Below are 16184 nucleotides of genomic sequence, written 5' to 3'. Positions count from 1 at the left end.
CATTTGCCTTAGTTTCCTCCACCACCAAGGCAAACACTTAAACCCCTTTCCTTTGCGCTTGAGTAGCCAGGAGTGTCTGAGGAATATCACACATATTCCACCTGGGGGTGGGGGAGGAAGGGGCAGGACTGTTAGTCTGTCCTTTGCCCTCAGCTTGCCCGAAGTTCCCTCATCAAGCGGATGGGGAGAAAGGGAAATTGGGATGGGGTTTCATTTTGGACTGATGGCAATGTTTTAACATTAGCCTGTAGTGATATTGCAAAACTCCATGGACCTAACACAAACGATTAAAATAGGTGAACTTTGGGGCGCCTGGGTGGCGCAGTCGGTTAAGCGTCCGACTTCAACCAGGTCACGATCTCGCGGTCCGTGAGTTCGAGCCCCGCGTCGGGCTCTGGGCTGATGGCTCGGAGCCTGGAGCCTGTTTCCGATTCTGTGTCTCCCTCTCTCTCTGCCCCTCCCCCGTTCATGCTCTGTCTCTCTCTGTCCCAAAAATAAATAAAAACGTTGAAAAAAAAAATTAAAAAAAAAAAATAGGTGAACTTTATGCTACGTGAAATATACTTCAATTAACACAGTAAAAACAAAACAAAACAAAAAACTATGCACTGTTAAAAATCTACCTGCCCTGCAATACCCACCCCCACCAGGAATAATCTCCCTCAACTGTGAACTTCCACAGGACTTTATTTTTTTTCTAAGCGCAGTTACTCCTGTGTGCATGTAGTGTCTCTCCTGTTAGATCGTAAACTCTTAAAGGCAAGCAGTCACATCTTGCTTATCATCGTTCTCTTCACAGACCTAAGCAGTTTGCTCACTCACTGAACACCTACTATGAGCGACCTCTCTGCTAGGACCTGGGAATAAGCACCAACATTGACCCCCGTGCTTGAAGGTTTTAGCCCTCAAGTACCTAGAGACAGACCCGTAGACAAACACAGTAAGCCAATAAGCTTTTCCAAACATAAGGCCAATAGCACAAACGTGCAGGCTGTGCGGGCTGGAGAGGGTCACAACCGTGGGGGCGTGGTCAGCTCTACTCGGAATGCAAGTCTGGAAGAATTTAAACAGTAGGGGGGGTGAAATGCAGAAAATAATTTTCTCCTCTGGTGACACAATATCCAATACTTCTAAATAATCTTTAAGAAATCTTTAAACTCAAAATGGCAGGTTCCAAGAAAAAGGAAAAAAGAGGAAAGGATAAACAGAACGGAAAGTGCTAAATTACCAGTCTGGTCACTGAATACTTTTCTAAGATTCCTGTTCCTCCTGCTACCCAAGTGAAATTCCTTCTCCACTTTCAACCCCCCACCCCACCTGCAGCAGGGGCTCCGCGCAGTCACAGTCCCTGGACACGCCGAGGGTGGGCGAGGCGGGGCTCACTGCTTCCCCCAAGCCAACCCCACACTTTCATGCAACGTACAGTGGTGGGCGGCGGTGGGGACAGACAGACTCACTTGAGTTTCTTGAAGGCTTCCTGGCCTCCGGCCACGTAGTTGCCCCCGCTCTGGATCTGGTCTAGCTTCCGGATGCGGTGCCCGGTGCGCGGGGTGTAGATGTTCCTGACGGCTCCAAAGGGCGCCTGAACGCCGCCCGTCACCTCCTTCAGAAAGACGTCGAAGCTGGACACCTTCTTCTCATGGATGACGACGCGGCGGCCGGCGAAGAAGGGGTCCCCGTTGCGGTACACCAGCACGCTCTTCACGACCGGCTGGGACAGGTGGCTGGACCTGGCGCCGGTGCCGCTCATCTTCCCCGCGGGACGCCGCCCGGCTGGCTCCTCGGGGGAGGCTCCTCTGCTGCCCCGCGGCCTCACAGCACGCACCCCGTGGGGGTCGCTTCCTGAAACCTACGCGAAACAGACAAGCCCGAGGTTAAAAAAAAAAAAAAGGAGCAGCTGCAGGGCGCCTGGCGTGCACCCAGCCGAGACCCTGCGGGCTGCGGACTCGCGGGCCACGTCCAGGCATTTCACCAAAGTCTAGACAGCCAATCAGCGCTCGCCGTGCACGCACCACACCTGCTTCGCAGGCCACCGGCCGAGCCCAGGTGCAGCCGCCGCCGGACAGGAGCGCGCGAGGGGCTTTACGCAGGCAAGCGGAGGGGGCGCCGGACGGAGAGGTGGGCACGCGCGCTCACACGCACACACGGATTAGAAAGATGCCCAAGCTCCATTTCTAATATCATATTCGTGTTACTCTTTCCAAAAGGCTTTTCTCGCCTTGCTTCCTCACTTCTGTCTCCTGCTTGCTCCCCCAAATGAAAGCAATTAAGTTCTGCCTGGAATTGCCCAGATTCTTATTTGCTGAAAAGTAATAGCCTAACGTGCACTGAGAGAGAGAGAAAGAGAGAGTGAGAGGGAGAGAGAGAAGACTTGAGAGCTATGGGGGGAGGCTCGAGCTTCCGGGACCCCTAGCCCCCTCCCGCGACCCCCCGCGCCGCCGCCGGCCAAGGTCCCGTGGGCACCGTTTGAACACTGCGGGCAGCGGCGCGCAACCGAGTCCCAGGACGGGAGGCGGTGGGTGGGGTGGGGCCGCCCGCCGCTGGGGTACCTGGCGACACTGGAGGGCGGGCTGGGGGAGGAGCGGCTCGAGCGGGCCCGGCGGGGGCGCAGCGCGGCGGCTCCGCCGGCACAGCGCTCAACTCCGCGGTGGCGCGACGCTCCCGCTGTTCCTCCGCTGCCGTTGTCTCTGCGGGCCTCCCTCGCCCCGGGGGGGATGGACTTGTTACTTCTCGCCGTTTCCATAGCAACTGCAGCCACGCGCGGCGCCGAGTCCGCGAACGAGTCCATGCGCGCGCCCGAGCCCCTTGGGCTTTGCCCGCAGGCTCCCGGGCGAGAGTGGAGAAGTGAGGGTTGGGTGCGGGGGTGGAGGGAAAGTCTGGGTTATCGGGCGGTCATTCTCCGAATGGACGCCTACTGTGTGCCAGGCGCTATGCTGGAAGCTGGCGATACGGCGGTAAAGAGGACAACCTGAGATGTTTTGCGCGCCTACCACCGCCTAACTTTAGAAGGCTAAATGGCTAAACAGCTGTGTGTGCCCCAGACCCCACATCCTTGCATCAGTGCCTGGGTGCGACAGGGGAGGGGAGCTTTAAGAATTCTAGGAAAGAGGTGTTGTCCAGTGCACCCTGGGACATATGTCTTGTGGGACCAAGAAAATTCTCTTTAAAAAGTTGAACTCTTTCAGCTCATTCCTGCCAGGATTCCCTTTATTCCTCCTAAGACCTTGCTGCTACCTGTATGTGCAAATTTCATCACCCGCTGTTACTCTTGCATCAAATATGAGTAAAAGTAATACTGATAATAACTACCATTAATTGAATGTTTTTGCATGTAGCAGGCATTGTGTTAGGGACTTTAAGTAAACTGCCTGATGTTCACAATAGCCTTCAGAGGTAAGTATTATTCTTTGCTCAGATGAGGAAATGGAGAGGTAGAGATACCAAAGAAGCTTACCTCAGGTCACACACAAAAATTCAAACCTGGTTCTCTGGGATTCCAGAACTACTTTGACCACCGTGTCATAGTAATCTAAAAAGTGAACATGTAAAACATTGCAGTCTGGGGAGCAGAAACATTTTTATTAAAGTTTCCTAATACATTAATTCCTTGGAAGTGAACAGGTTTTCTTTTTTAATTTTTTTTATTTTTTTTATTTTTAGGAAGAAAGAGAGTGTGAGCAGGGGAGAGGCAGAGGGTGAGAGAGAGAATCCCAAACAGGCTCCGTGCTCAGCGAGGAGCTTGTTGGGGGACTGGATGCCATGACCCTGGGATCATGACCTGAGCGAAAATCAAGAATCAGAGGTTCAACCAACTGAGCCACCCAGGCGCCCTGAAACTTAACAGTTTTCAAAAGAAGACCAAAGACAAGGGAATAATGCAGAGGAAAAAAAGAGAAAGGAATTCTGTGAACCAGTTGTAAACAATGTACAGGTTGCAGGAATGAGCAGGGAAAATATCTGTGCAAATATGCTACCAAGTGAGAAGTAAGACAGAATACCTGTTTTGAGGGATGATGGAAGACAGTAAACCGAGCAACCCTTGGACCACTTAGTATCTAATTACTGGCTATTGGGGAGGGGAAGGCCTTGATTCATAGCTTTTGCCAATATTTGTGGTTAAAATACTGCAAATGTGGCTGGTTTCCAGCTACCAATTTGTGGTCACTGAAGGCAAGAGATGCACGGTTGCATGCCATTATTTGGTATTTCCACCATATCATTACAGTAGACATGGAACTTCATAGATAATAGTAAAATCTAGGTGGTGATGAATTTTGAGCATCTATTACCTTTGTTTTTAATATAACTTATTTAACTGTCCATTTCTACAATTTAATTTTTTTAGTGGCTATGTTTGAGATTTTTGAAAATTTAACAACTGCCTCTCACAAGGCAGTAGAAGGCAGCTCTCAGCAGCCATGTTCCTGAACAGCTACCCTATGCTAGGAAAAGGCAGTCTAGACTCAACACGTTGACATGATCGCATGTTTTCACCAACACCACCTCTTTTCCTATATTCTCTGTCTCCATAAATGGACCCTCATCTACCCATCTGAACATGCACATTTCTCTTCCTCACAGAACACATGTAACTGCAGAGACACAACAACATAGCCACCTATTCAGTCTCTCTGCTCCTTCTGTTTGTTGAATTCGTTTGGGAGCTGTCCTCTCTTACGCAGAAACCCAAAACTGAGCCAAGGGAGGATTTCAGAAGCCACAAAGGTTACAGAAACCCTGATCACGAAGGGCTGAGGTGGAATGAGGAGCCACTTCAGGTGGATGCTGGGGAATGTTCGAGCGGTCACCCACAGGAGAGTTTTGTTTCTATGCTTCTTCCTAAGTGTGAGAAAGAAATCGGGAGTGAGAGACGGCAAGAGATTCTCAAAGAAGTTTTACTGTGCATCAAAAATATTGCCATAAAGGTATTTGGCGTTTCTTCAAGAGCCTGAATAAATTTCTGAAATGCTTCTGATTCTGTCTTACTGTGGAAATAATAATTATTTCAAGGTAGGGGCGCCTGGTTGGCTCAGTTGGTTGAGTGTCTGATTCTTGATTTTGGCTCAGGTCATAATCCCACAGTCATGGGATTGAGCCCCAGGTCCAGTTCCTCACCGACTGTGGAACCTGCTTGGGATTCTCTCTCTCTCCCTGTCTCTCTCCCTCTGTTTCTCTCTCTGCCCCTCCTCCACTCATGTGCACACAGATAGGTGCACATGCTCTCTCTCACTCTAAAATAAAAATTTAAGGGGGAGCCTGGGTGGCTCAGTAAACTTAGCGTCCAACTTTGACTGAGGTCATGATCTCATGGTTCGTGGGTTCGAGCCCCACATCAGGCTCTGTGCTGACAGCTCAGAGCCTGGAGCCTGCCTCAGATTCTGTGTCTCCCTCTCTCTCTGCCCTTCCCCCATTCACATTCTGTGTGTGTCTCTCTCTCTAAAAATAAACATTAAAACATTTTTAAATAAAATTTAAAAAATAATAAATTATTATTTCAATGTAATACTGTGCTGAAACCAGACCACACTGCATCCCGAGTTTTATAAGGGTTCTTCAGGGGTACCTGGGTGTCTCAGTCGGTTAAGTGTCCAACGTCAGCTCAGGTCATGATCTCGAGGTCTGTGAGTTCAAGCCCCAGGTCGGGATCTATGCTGACAGCTCAGGGCCTGGAGCCTGCTTCAGAATCTGTGTCTCCCTCTCTCTCTGCCCCTCCCCCCCCTCAAAAATAAATAAACATTAAAAAAAATTTATATAATGTTTCTTTAGTCACCAAGTTCTATCCATTCTCCCTCTCAAATATTTCTTGATGAGTAAATCCATTCGTACATCTCCAAATCCATTTCAACTTTCTGAATTCAGGGCACCATCATCACCTAAAATGTCACCTTGTCTCCACCTGTGAGAGCCTGGAAGACTGTTGGAAAACACACATCTAATCATGTCACTTTGCAGCTGAAAACCAATTGGATGTCCCCCGTTTTTTGTACGATAATTTCCAACATCATCAACAGTGATCACAACAGCCTGGCTTTGCTGGCTTATAATGTTTGAATACCATTCTCTTCTCGCTCGATTCTCCCTGCAGCTTCCCAAAGTCAAGACTTATCCTTCCACGTCCTTGAATATTCCTTTGCACATACTTTATAGCTCATTATCCCCCACTGCCTTTTTGGCTCCTTGCAACCAAGTCCCAATTAAATGTTATTTCCCCAGGAAAGATTTACTACCTCAGTTCCCAGATCAGAATAGCTCTGCACATATTTTATATTTTCCTCCACAGTTCTTACTGATTGTAATGATAAACCTTTGTATAATTACATGTTTAATTTTTGTCTTTGTATAATTAGATGTTTAGTCTTTCTATAATTATATGTGTAGACATATAAATACCCTGAAGGAAAAGACTTGTGTCCATTTTATCCATCCATATATCCCCAGTGCCTAGCACAGAGGCTGATATATACGTAATATATTATATTATAGTAAGTACTAAATAATTTTCAGTTTACAAATTAAGCTGGGGCACCATTTTTTGAGCGTCTGACTCGGGTTGAATGCCTGAGTTAAATGCCACTTCCGGATCCGGGCAGGAGGTCCGGCCCCTCAGAGCCACCAGGCAAGAGCATCCGGTGTCAATTGGGTGGACCCACCCGGAACCCCCGCGTGGAGTCGCAGGAAGAGGCGGGGCCACCCAGGAAACTCACAAGGGGGCACAGGCTTCGCGCCTCCTGGAGCTCTGCCGGGGCTCCCTGGCCCTTGCTCTTCTTGAGCTCCCGGACCTAGCACAGTAGACGACGTAGCTGCTGCCGAGGCCCAGGGGGACCAGTGGACGCCCTTCCGGTCCCCGGCAGGCTCTGAGGTTACCACGTTCACCACCGGGGTTTGTACCCGGCTCTGATGGTTTCCTGTGCAGGAACTGTGTTTTCCGTCGAGACGTGGCTGGCTGACTCCATCTTCCACCTTAACACCCTACGTGTGCTGGTGCTGTAACCCTCCAGTCCGAGAGGGACCCCGCAGAGCAACCCTCTGCACTCTCTGCCGGATTTGCAGGCCACATTTGACGCCAAGATGCCCACCTTCCAGCTTTTCTCTGTCCCGGCCAACATTCCCTTCACGTCTAGCTCCCGCTGACCTCCCACCGTGTTTCCCTTCAAAGTCTCTCTTCTGCTGCTTAAGCCCCGACCGAGCCGTAGTTCCAGAAATGGAGTGGATGAGCCAAGTCCTGCTGACGGTGGACATAGTTAACTCTAGGGACTTGATGGAAATCACCATCTTCGGACAGCCCCCGTGTACAGAATCGGGTGAAGAACATGTTCCTGAGCCTGGCAAACTGGCACCGGAAACATCGTGCCCGAGGTGAGGGTCTCTGAAAACCTGCAGATGGAGGGAGCCACCCACGAACCACCGTACCTGCCTCTCTTCCAGCCTTTATTACCTTAGCAAAAGTGTTCTGCATGCATGCAGTGTGCTGGGCATCCCTTAGTGAGAGGAATCTAAATAGGACCTTGGGAAAGTAAACAGATCTGACACATTCAGGCCCGTCACTGCCCACGTAGCCTCAGCTTGGCGTCACCGCTATGTCCGGGTCTCAGCTTCAGTCTCCACCTGAGAAGTGAGGCTGCGAGCACCTCCCCTCCTCCACCACGCCCCTCACTCAATGAGGAGTAGTTTGGAACAGTGAGCATTTTTCCTTATCCATCTGAGAAGATGAAACAACTTGAGGAGTGTTTGAAAGCTGATGTATCAGGTCCCTGGATTCCTAAACATCTTTTTGCATAAGTATTTTCTTTTTTTTTTTCAACGTTTATTTATTTTTGGGACAGAGAGAGACAGAGCATGAACGGGGGAGGGGCAGAGAGAGAGGGAGACACAGAATCAGAAACAGGCTCCAGGCTCTGAGCCATCAGCCCAGAGCCCGACGCGGGGCTCGAACTCACGGACCGCGAGATCGTGACCTGGCTGAAGTCGGACGCTTAACCGACTGCGCCACCCAGGCGCCCCTGCATAAGTATTTTCAAGAGCATTGTAAGAAAGTCCTGCTTCTGCTGCTCAAGTTCAAGAGAAGCAAGTATGCATTACTCTCTGCATTCTTTTCTTTCTTTTTCTCCTGTGTCTTGAGGGGGTAGTGCCTTGATTATTATGATGCAAAAGTAAGTTTGTGGTGACCTGGCTCAGTCAGTTGGGCATCCAACTTTGGCTCAGGTGATGATCTTGAGGTTCGTGAGTTCAAGCACCACCTTGGCTCTGTACTAACAACTCAGAGTCTGGAGCCTGCTGGGATTCTTTGTCTCCCTCTCGCTCTGCCCCTCCCCCACTCATACTCTGTCTCTCCTCTCTCTCAGAAATAAACACTTAAAAAATTTTAAGTGAGTTGGTGGTGCCATTCTAGTAAAGAACTGAATTTCCTCTTTGTCCAATGGTACAAAGACCTTTGCTCACTTAAAATTAAATATAGGGAGGAAGGGAGGAAGGAAGGAAGGGAGGGAGGGAGGAAGGAAGGGAGGGAGGGAGAAAGGGAGAAAGGAAGGACGGATGGACACAGCCAGATGGGGAGGAATGCACCTGCACAGGATGCCAGACTCTTACCCACCACTGAGTTTTGACAGTCTGTCAAGGCAATAGAGATATTTATGACATGTGGAACATATTCTGCTAGTTTTCCTTTGAAGAACATCCTCACCGTTACAACTGGTGTTCTCATCTCAATCTCAGAACGAACACCTTCAGCTTCTTGAGACTGTTTCTTGGACATGCGTTGGAATAACGGTGGCTGCTTCTGATGAGCCCTGCATTCCTCTTGTCCCATTAACTCAGCTGATGTCAGTAATGACCAAACTCTTCTTCATGTCTGTGTACTGAGTTGCCTACCCCAGGTGGCTGTGTCGAAAGTGCCCAAAAGTGTAAGAAGGACTGTCCTTATCTCCTTTTCACAGCCAAATCATGTAGATTCTACTTAACATGCCCTAAGCCTTCCCCTTCTCATTTTACCCCCTCGCCCTACCGAGGTTTAGAGCTTAGTAAGAATGCTTGCTCTACACATCACTATGTATTTAAGGAGTTATGAGTAATAAAAAGTAATCATTTCCTACTTTAGTTGATTTGGTGCCATTTAGAGTATAAGATGAGTAATCACAATCTCCTGAAACAATAAACTTGAACCTTCATTTTTTATGTAGCTTCCTGTCATAATGCAAACCCCAAAGAAACCTATAGCAATTTGTCTTTAAATTCTACTTAAACCAGGGGCACCTGGGTGGCTCAGTAGGTTAAGCATCCAACTTCAGCTCAGGTCATGATCTCATGGCTGGTGGGTTCGAGCCTCGCATCAGGCTCTGTGCTGACAGCTCAGAGCCTGGAGCCTGCTTCGGATTCTGTATCTCCCTCTGCCCCTTCCCCACTCACACTCTGTCTCTCTGTCTCTTAAAAAATAAATAAACATTAAAAAAATTTAATTCTATATAAACCAAATGTCACATTTTTCTAAGTTACTATTTTCTTCTTCTGAAAAACATACAATTTCATGGCAAGAGATTTAGTATCAGTGAAAAGCTTCAGTTCATTAGGGTATGATCTGCAAGCCCCACAGTAAAATGGCAAGTTTAGAGGCAGAGAGAAGTTGAGAGAATTCACACAGAGGGTTTCTATTTTCTCTGACCTGCAGAAGGAAATATTATCTTGCCGGAATCTTCTGGCACTTAGCATCATGGTAAAGGCAGGTATTTAATAAATATCTGTTACATGAATTAATCTAAGAGTTAAGGGTGATGCAGACATAAGAAAGAACCAAGGTATCTTGAGGAGAGCCAAACAGCTACTATGATAAACCCAATGTTGTGTTAGGTGCTACTGTGAAATGTATTTGTTCATAGATGATTTCTGCCTTTATGGATCCCTTAAAAAGGATATTTATAGAATCCCATTTCCAACATGAGCTAAATATCCTGAATCACTCTCCTTGTAAAACAATTACAAAATGCTGGATTTAAAAATATTTAAGGCTTTCAAAATGCATTGCCAATTTAGCAAGAATAAAAATCATTCAGAAAAGCCAAAAGCTGAGTGAAAACAGAAAGCTGGGGAGGTAATCAAGCACTGAAATCAGCTTCAACCCTAAGAACACCTGCCCATGCCCTGGTGACCTGAGACTCATGTTCTTTTTCTATTTTTTAAAATTTATTTATTTTGAGAGAAAGTGGGGGGAGGGGCAGAGAGAAAGGGAGAGAAAATTCCAAGCAGGCTCCACACCAGTGCAGAGCCTGACTCAGGACTTGAACCCCGAGATCATGACCTGAGCCGAAATCAAGAGTCAGACCCCTAACTGACTGAGCCATCCAGGTGTCCCAGTCAAAGGCCAAATTGAGACTATTTTCCATGTCTGATCAAAGTTCCAGAAGGAGAAATAGATACAATGGAACAGAGGCATTATTTGAAATGTTTTCCAGAATGGCTGAAAGATATAAATCCTCATATTCAGGAAGTCAAATGAATCCCAGGTAGGATAAATTCAAAGAATCACCATCTAGGTAAATTGAAGTGATTCTGCCATAGAAAATATACAAAATATGATCCTAAAAGCGGTTTGTGGAAAAATACAAATTACCACAAATGAAACACATTAATGGCTGACTTCTCAAAAGCAACAATAGAAATAAGACGGTGAACTAAGATCTTCAATGTGTTGAGGAAATAATTCTAAATATGAGATTTCTACCCCAGCAAAATTATCTTTCTCAAGAATGAGTGCAAATTAAGAGCATTTTCCACCAGTAGGAATTCTCTGAAGAAAATTTCAAAGAACTTAACTCAAGCATAGAAGAAATGATCTTAAATAAAAGTCCAAAAGGCAAGTAGGACTGATGAACAAAGACAAAGACATCATTAACTATGTGGTCAACATTTTTAACAATTACATAACACAGTAAGAACAATGTCTGATGTATGGTGTTTATGACACAATTTGAACTAACATACTGGAAAATAATTGCATATAAATGGAGAGGGGAGTGGCGGCGAAAGTTTAAGTATTATAAGAACTTTCACACCCACGAGGATGGTTGTGAGAATTTAAAGCACATAAAAATGAGTGTTGGGGGGCGCCTGGGTGGCTCAGTCGGACTTTGGCTCAGGTCATGATCTCGCGGTCCGTGGGTTCGAGCCCCGCGTCGGGCTCTGTGCCGACAGCTCAGAGTCTGGAGCCTGTTTCAGATTCTGTGTCTCCCTCTTTCTGACCCTCCCCTGTTCATGCTTTCTCTCTGTCTCAAAAATAAATAAATGTTAAAAAATTTTTAAAGAAAATGAGTGTTAATGAGTATGTGGAAGAATTAGAACACTCATACATTTCTGGGGGGAATGTAAAATGGTGTAGCCTAGGGGCGCCTGGGTGGCGCAGTTGGTTAAGCGTCCGACTTCAGCCAGGTCACGATCTCGCGGTCCGTGAGTTCGAGCCCCGCATCAGGCTCTGGGCTGATGGCTCAGAGCCTGGAGCCTGTTTCTGATTCTGTGTCTCCCTCTCTCTCTGCCCCTCCCCCATTCATGCTCTGTCTCTCTCTGTCCCAAAAATAAATAAATGTTGGAAAAAAAAAATTTTTTTAAATGGTGTAGCCTCTTTGGAAAAGAGTCTGGCAGTTACTCAAAAGTTAGACATAGTGTACCATATGACCCAGCAATTTCATTTCTAGGCATATACCCAAGAGAATTGAAAACATATGTTGGCACAAAAATGTGTATACAAATGTTCACAGAAACAGCGTTTATAACAGCCCCAAAGTGAAAACAACACCATCAGCTGACGAGTGGGAATTGGAAGCTGACAAGTGAGATGCTAATCTTCACACTGTCCCATGCCCCGTGTTCCAGCCTTTGTTATTGGGACCAAATTTACTTCCCTTCCTACCTTTACTCTACGGTGTGTGTTTTTCTCTGGTGATGCCTCAGTTTCTCATAAGAACACATTCCTAGCAGGTCCACCTGACAGTCTAGCAGACGTGTTCAGATGCATGTGAATCCCTGTAGTGGACATAGCTGAGACGTGAGCTAGGACGCCTTCCTTCCACCCCCACTTCTCTCCTTCCCTCCCTTCCCTTCTCTCTCCTCCTCCCCCTTTCTGTGTCTCTCCTTTTACACACACACACATATAACATTTGCTCAACTATTTGGCAAGCACTGTTCTAAGCACTTGGAGCAGTGACAAAATAGACAATGTGTCACCCTTCTGGACATTTTAGAGAATGGCATGGCAAGTGCTATGAACAGGAAAAGGGTCGTGACAGACAGTGACTATGGGATACTTTACGTGGATTAAGGAAGGCCTTCCTTTCTTTCTTTTTATTTAAATTCCAGTTAGTTAACATGTAGTGTAATATTAGTTTCACGTGTACAGTTGGATTTTTTTTGGATTCCATACATCATCTGGTGCTCACTCCTTAGTCCCCATCTACTTGTGTTTTTTGTTTTGTTTTGGTTTTGGTGTTTTGTTTTTTAGAGAGCGTGAGCAGGGAAGGGGGGGCAGAGGGACAGAGAGAGAGAATCTTAAGCAGGCTCTACACAGTGCAGAGTCTGAATGGGGCTCGATCCCACAATCCTGGGATCACGACCTGAGCCAAAATCCAGATCTGGATGCTCAACTGACTGAGCCACCATTTTTAACTTTTTGAGGAATTTCCATACTGCTTTCCAGAGTGGCTATACCAGTTCCTAAAGAATGTGTAAAACTCAACACCCCTCCAAAAAACCAAATAATCCAGTTAAAAAATGGATAGAAGACATGCATAGGCGTTTTTTTTAAAGAAGACATCCAGATGGCTAACAGATACATGAAAAGATGCTCACCATCACTCATCAGGGAAATACAAATCAAAACTACAATGAGATACCACCTCACACCTGTCACAATGGCTAAACTTAAGAACACAGGAAATAGCAGTGGTTGGCAAAGACGTGGAGAAAGGGGAACGCAAACTCGGGCAGCCACTGAAGATCTTTTTTTTTTAAGTTTATTTATTTATTTTGAGAGAGAGTGCGCATGTGAGTGGGGAAGGGGCAGAGAGAGAGAGAATCCCAAGCAGCCTCCGCATGTTCAGTGTAGACCCTGACTTGGGGCTCAAACTCACGAATCATGAGATCATGACCTGAGCAGAAATCAAGAGCCAGACACTTAACTGACTGAGCCACCCAGGTGCCCCTAAGGAAGGTCTTTCTGATGAGGTGAACATTCAGCTCGGTTAAATGACAAGAGATACTCAGCTGTGCAAAAACCTGGCGTGTAAGCATTCCATACAAAGAAAACAGCAGTGTATATATCTTATATATTATATGCCATAATCTGAGAGCTGCCCTCACCCCTAAAGATGGAAGAAGTGGGATTTTACACAGAACCCACCCCTGGTTGGCTTGTTCCCCTCACCCAGGTAGGATGCTGGAATCCACCTTGAGCGGCACCCCAAATGGGAGACCCCGACTCACAGGGCCCTCAGCTGTGGGGACTCTCCACCAGATCCCTCTTGGGGCACAGCCATATTTCCAACCTACTGCATGCTCTCATGGGGCCTCTGGGCGTGTGGTTTTCAGGGTTTCTAACCTCATTCCACAGGGAGGGGAACTTCAGGGAAATCCCAGCCTAGGTGCAGAATCACAGCAAGGAAAAGCCAGCGGGAAGCCCTCCTCCCTTGCTTTTAGGGAATTCCGGACTCTGCATATCTAAGCTTTGGAAGACAAAGAGTGGAAATTTCTCCAATCCCTGGAGGACATTCTGATAGAGCAGGAGCATAAAACGCGGATTCCCCAAGAGGAGTAAGGGACTCAGGGCTCTTGTGCCCCTACGAGGGTCAGAGGGGACAGTGGTCAGCACCGGCTGGGCCTCCTCTCAGGCAGCCTCACTGATCGTTCCTGGCTTTCAGGGCCCTCCCTGACGGGGCCTAGCCATCTCTGCAGTGATGTCTTTTGAGTGAGTATGGGAGAGAGGACTATTTGCCTTCTGGATTCTTCCTGGGCTCATTCCTCCAGATTGTCTTTGCTCATTTTCTTTTCCTCATGAGGATTCCTTGCATTTCCTCTCCCATCTCTTCAGGGTATCATATCAATCAGCTCTTCAAGACCCATCTCAAAACTCACCTCAGCTGGGCGGCCCTCCCTGAGTGCTGTTACTTCATTAATGTCTTCTTGGCTGAATGCCAAAAACACCTAGACTCTTATTCATACCCTCTTGTTATTTCCCCTCTCTTCCTCACTTCCTCCCTCCCCACTTTCTTCTTTTCCTTCCTTCCTTCCTTCGTAATAATAAACTTACTCATCTCAACCCTTTTTGAAAAAAGTTATTACTAAGTTTGGAATGTGTAATGATAATATTTCAAACATATGTGAGGGGTATAAAACATTAACAATAGGGGCACTTGGGTGGCTCAGTCAGTTGAGTGTCAGACTCTTGATCTCGGCTCAGGTCATGATCTCAGGGTTCGTGGGATCAAGCCCCAAGTCCGGCTCTGTGCTAACAGCATGGAGCCTGCTTGGGATTCTGTCTCTCTCTCTCTCTCTCTCTCTCTCTCTCTCTCTCTCTCTCTCTCTTCCTCTCTCTGCTCCTCCCCCACTTGTTTTCTCTTTCTCTCTCCCAAAATAAATAAGCTTAAAGAACATTACCAATAATACAAAGATATGTATGCCCCCCACCACACACCAGCTCAAGAACAAAATATTACCAGGGGTGCCTGGTGGCTCAGTAGTTTTAATGCCCCACTCTTGATCTTGGCTCAGGTCGTGATCTCATGGTTCATGACTTCTAGCCCCGCATTGGGCCCTGTGCTTACAGCAGGGAGCCTGCCTGGGATTTTCTCTTCCCTCTCTCTGTCCCTCCCCCACTCGTGCACACACATGCACTGCTCACGCTCACTTGCTCTCTCTCTAAATAAACTTTTTAAAAAATGTTTAAAAAGAACAAAATATTACCATTTCCCATGATATCTCAGTGCTTTCCTGCCCACCCTACCCCAATGGGTCACTGTGGGGAAATAAGTTCAAGAATTCCTTATACTTACATAAATGGGTTAAAAAAAGCTTAGGGTGGAAAGCTGCCACCACAGGGCGAAAGTGCCCAAGGTTAGTTAGTGAGATATTATGATTGGATCACGGGTAACTTGTTATATCACCTGCAGGCAACGACTTGCCATCTGGTGCCAATATGCTTTAATTACAAGCTCCACTTGTCCCCCAGACCCTTTGTTTCTTGCACACACAAGTTAATGATTACCATCTGATTGTTTTCTTCACATTCATCACGTGTGTAAGATCTTAAGAACTCAATAAATAGAGACAAAAAGCCTGTTTGGGGGCTCTTGCCTCCTCCCAGACATTAGCCTCTCTCATTTTCAATTCTGTGTCCACGCTCTCTTGCTGGACAAGAGAGAACTCCAGACTCATAGTCTGCGACAGGTAACCACTATCCCGAATGTTGTGTCTATCATTCTCCCTTACTTTTCTTTGTAGTTTCACCACTTTCTACCTCTAACCAGTGAATGATTTAGTTCTGCATGCTTTTGAATTTTACACCAGTAGAATTTTACTATAAGTACTTGTTTTGTGCATTATTTTTTGGACTCTGCATTTTGTTTGTGAATGTCCTTCCATGTTGGTGCATGCTGCTGAGTTCATTTTCACTGCTGTATGGTGTCCTTGGGATGACTGCATCATTATTTGTTTATCCATTCTGTTATTCTTCCACATTAGGATTGTCTGTATTCTTAATTATGAGCTATACCTCTATAAGCATTCTTGTAGATGTCTCCTGATGCATCTGTGTGGGAGTTTCTCCAAGATATGTACAAAGTATTAGAAATGCCAGTTCTAAGAGTACACACATATCCAACTTTATAGAAATGCCAAATGACTTCCAGAGTGGTTGTCCTAGTTTACAGTCTCACCAGTGGTGGATAAGCGCTCCTGGGGCTCCACATCCTTCATGACCTCAGTCTGTCATCTCTTAATTTTTGCCGATGTGGGGGCAAAATCTTGGAGGGTTTAGTTAGAATTTCTTTGATTTCTATGAAGCTAAATATTCTTTCACATGTATTTATCGGTCACTTAAGTTTCCTCTTTTGTTAAGAGCCTGTTCAAACCTTTTGCCCATTTTAAAAATGGAGCCGTGAGGTATTTTTTTCTCCTTACCTTTCTGGATATTGAGTAGCTCTTCAGATATT

General features: G+C 46.5%; 1 protein-coding gene across 4 annotated transcripts in view; it reads right to left on the bottom strand.

Annotated features, from left to right (window-relative positions):
- The window catches only part of DCDC2 (doublecortin domain containing 2), a 170927-nt gene extending 168222 nt beyond the window's left edge, over nucleotides 1–2705 (bottom strand). Inside the window, exons 1-2 of one of the 4 annotated variants that reach the window (XM_086706124.1) lie at nucleotides 2550–2705; nucleotides 1458–1849 (exon numbers count right to left, since the gene is read on the bottom strand). In XM_086706124.1, the coding sequence (XP_086562250.1) occupies nucleotides 1458–1750 (293 nt within the window). In that variant the 5' untranslated portion in view covers nucleotides 1751–1849; nucleotides 2550–2705. Of the gene's footprint in view, nucleotides 1–1457; nucleotides 1961–2017; nucleotides 2361–2549 lie in introns of those variants that run through there. The other 3 variants (XM_086706121.1, XM_086706123.1, XM_025917264.2) reach the window with 3 other exon arrangements.
- Nucleotides 2706–16184: the final 13479 nt, after the last annotated feature.

This window comes from Puma concolor, chromosome B2, assembly GCF_028749965.1.
Source record: "Puma concolor isolate L17-30 chromosome B2, mPumCon1.1.hap2, whole genome shotgun sequence".
Classification (NCBI taxonomy): Eukaryota; Metazoa; Chordata; class Mammalia; order Carnivora; family Felidae; genus Puma; species Puma concolor.
This window is presented reverse-complemented; position numbering and strand designations above follow the sequence as displayed.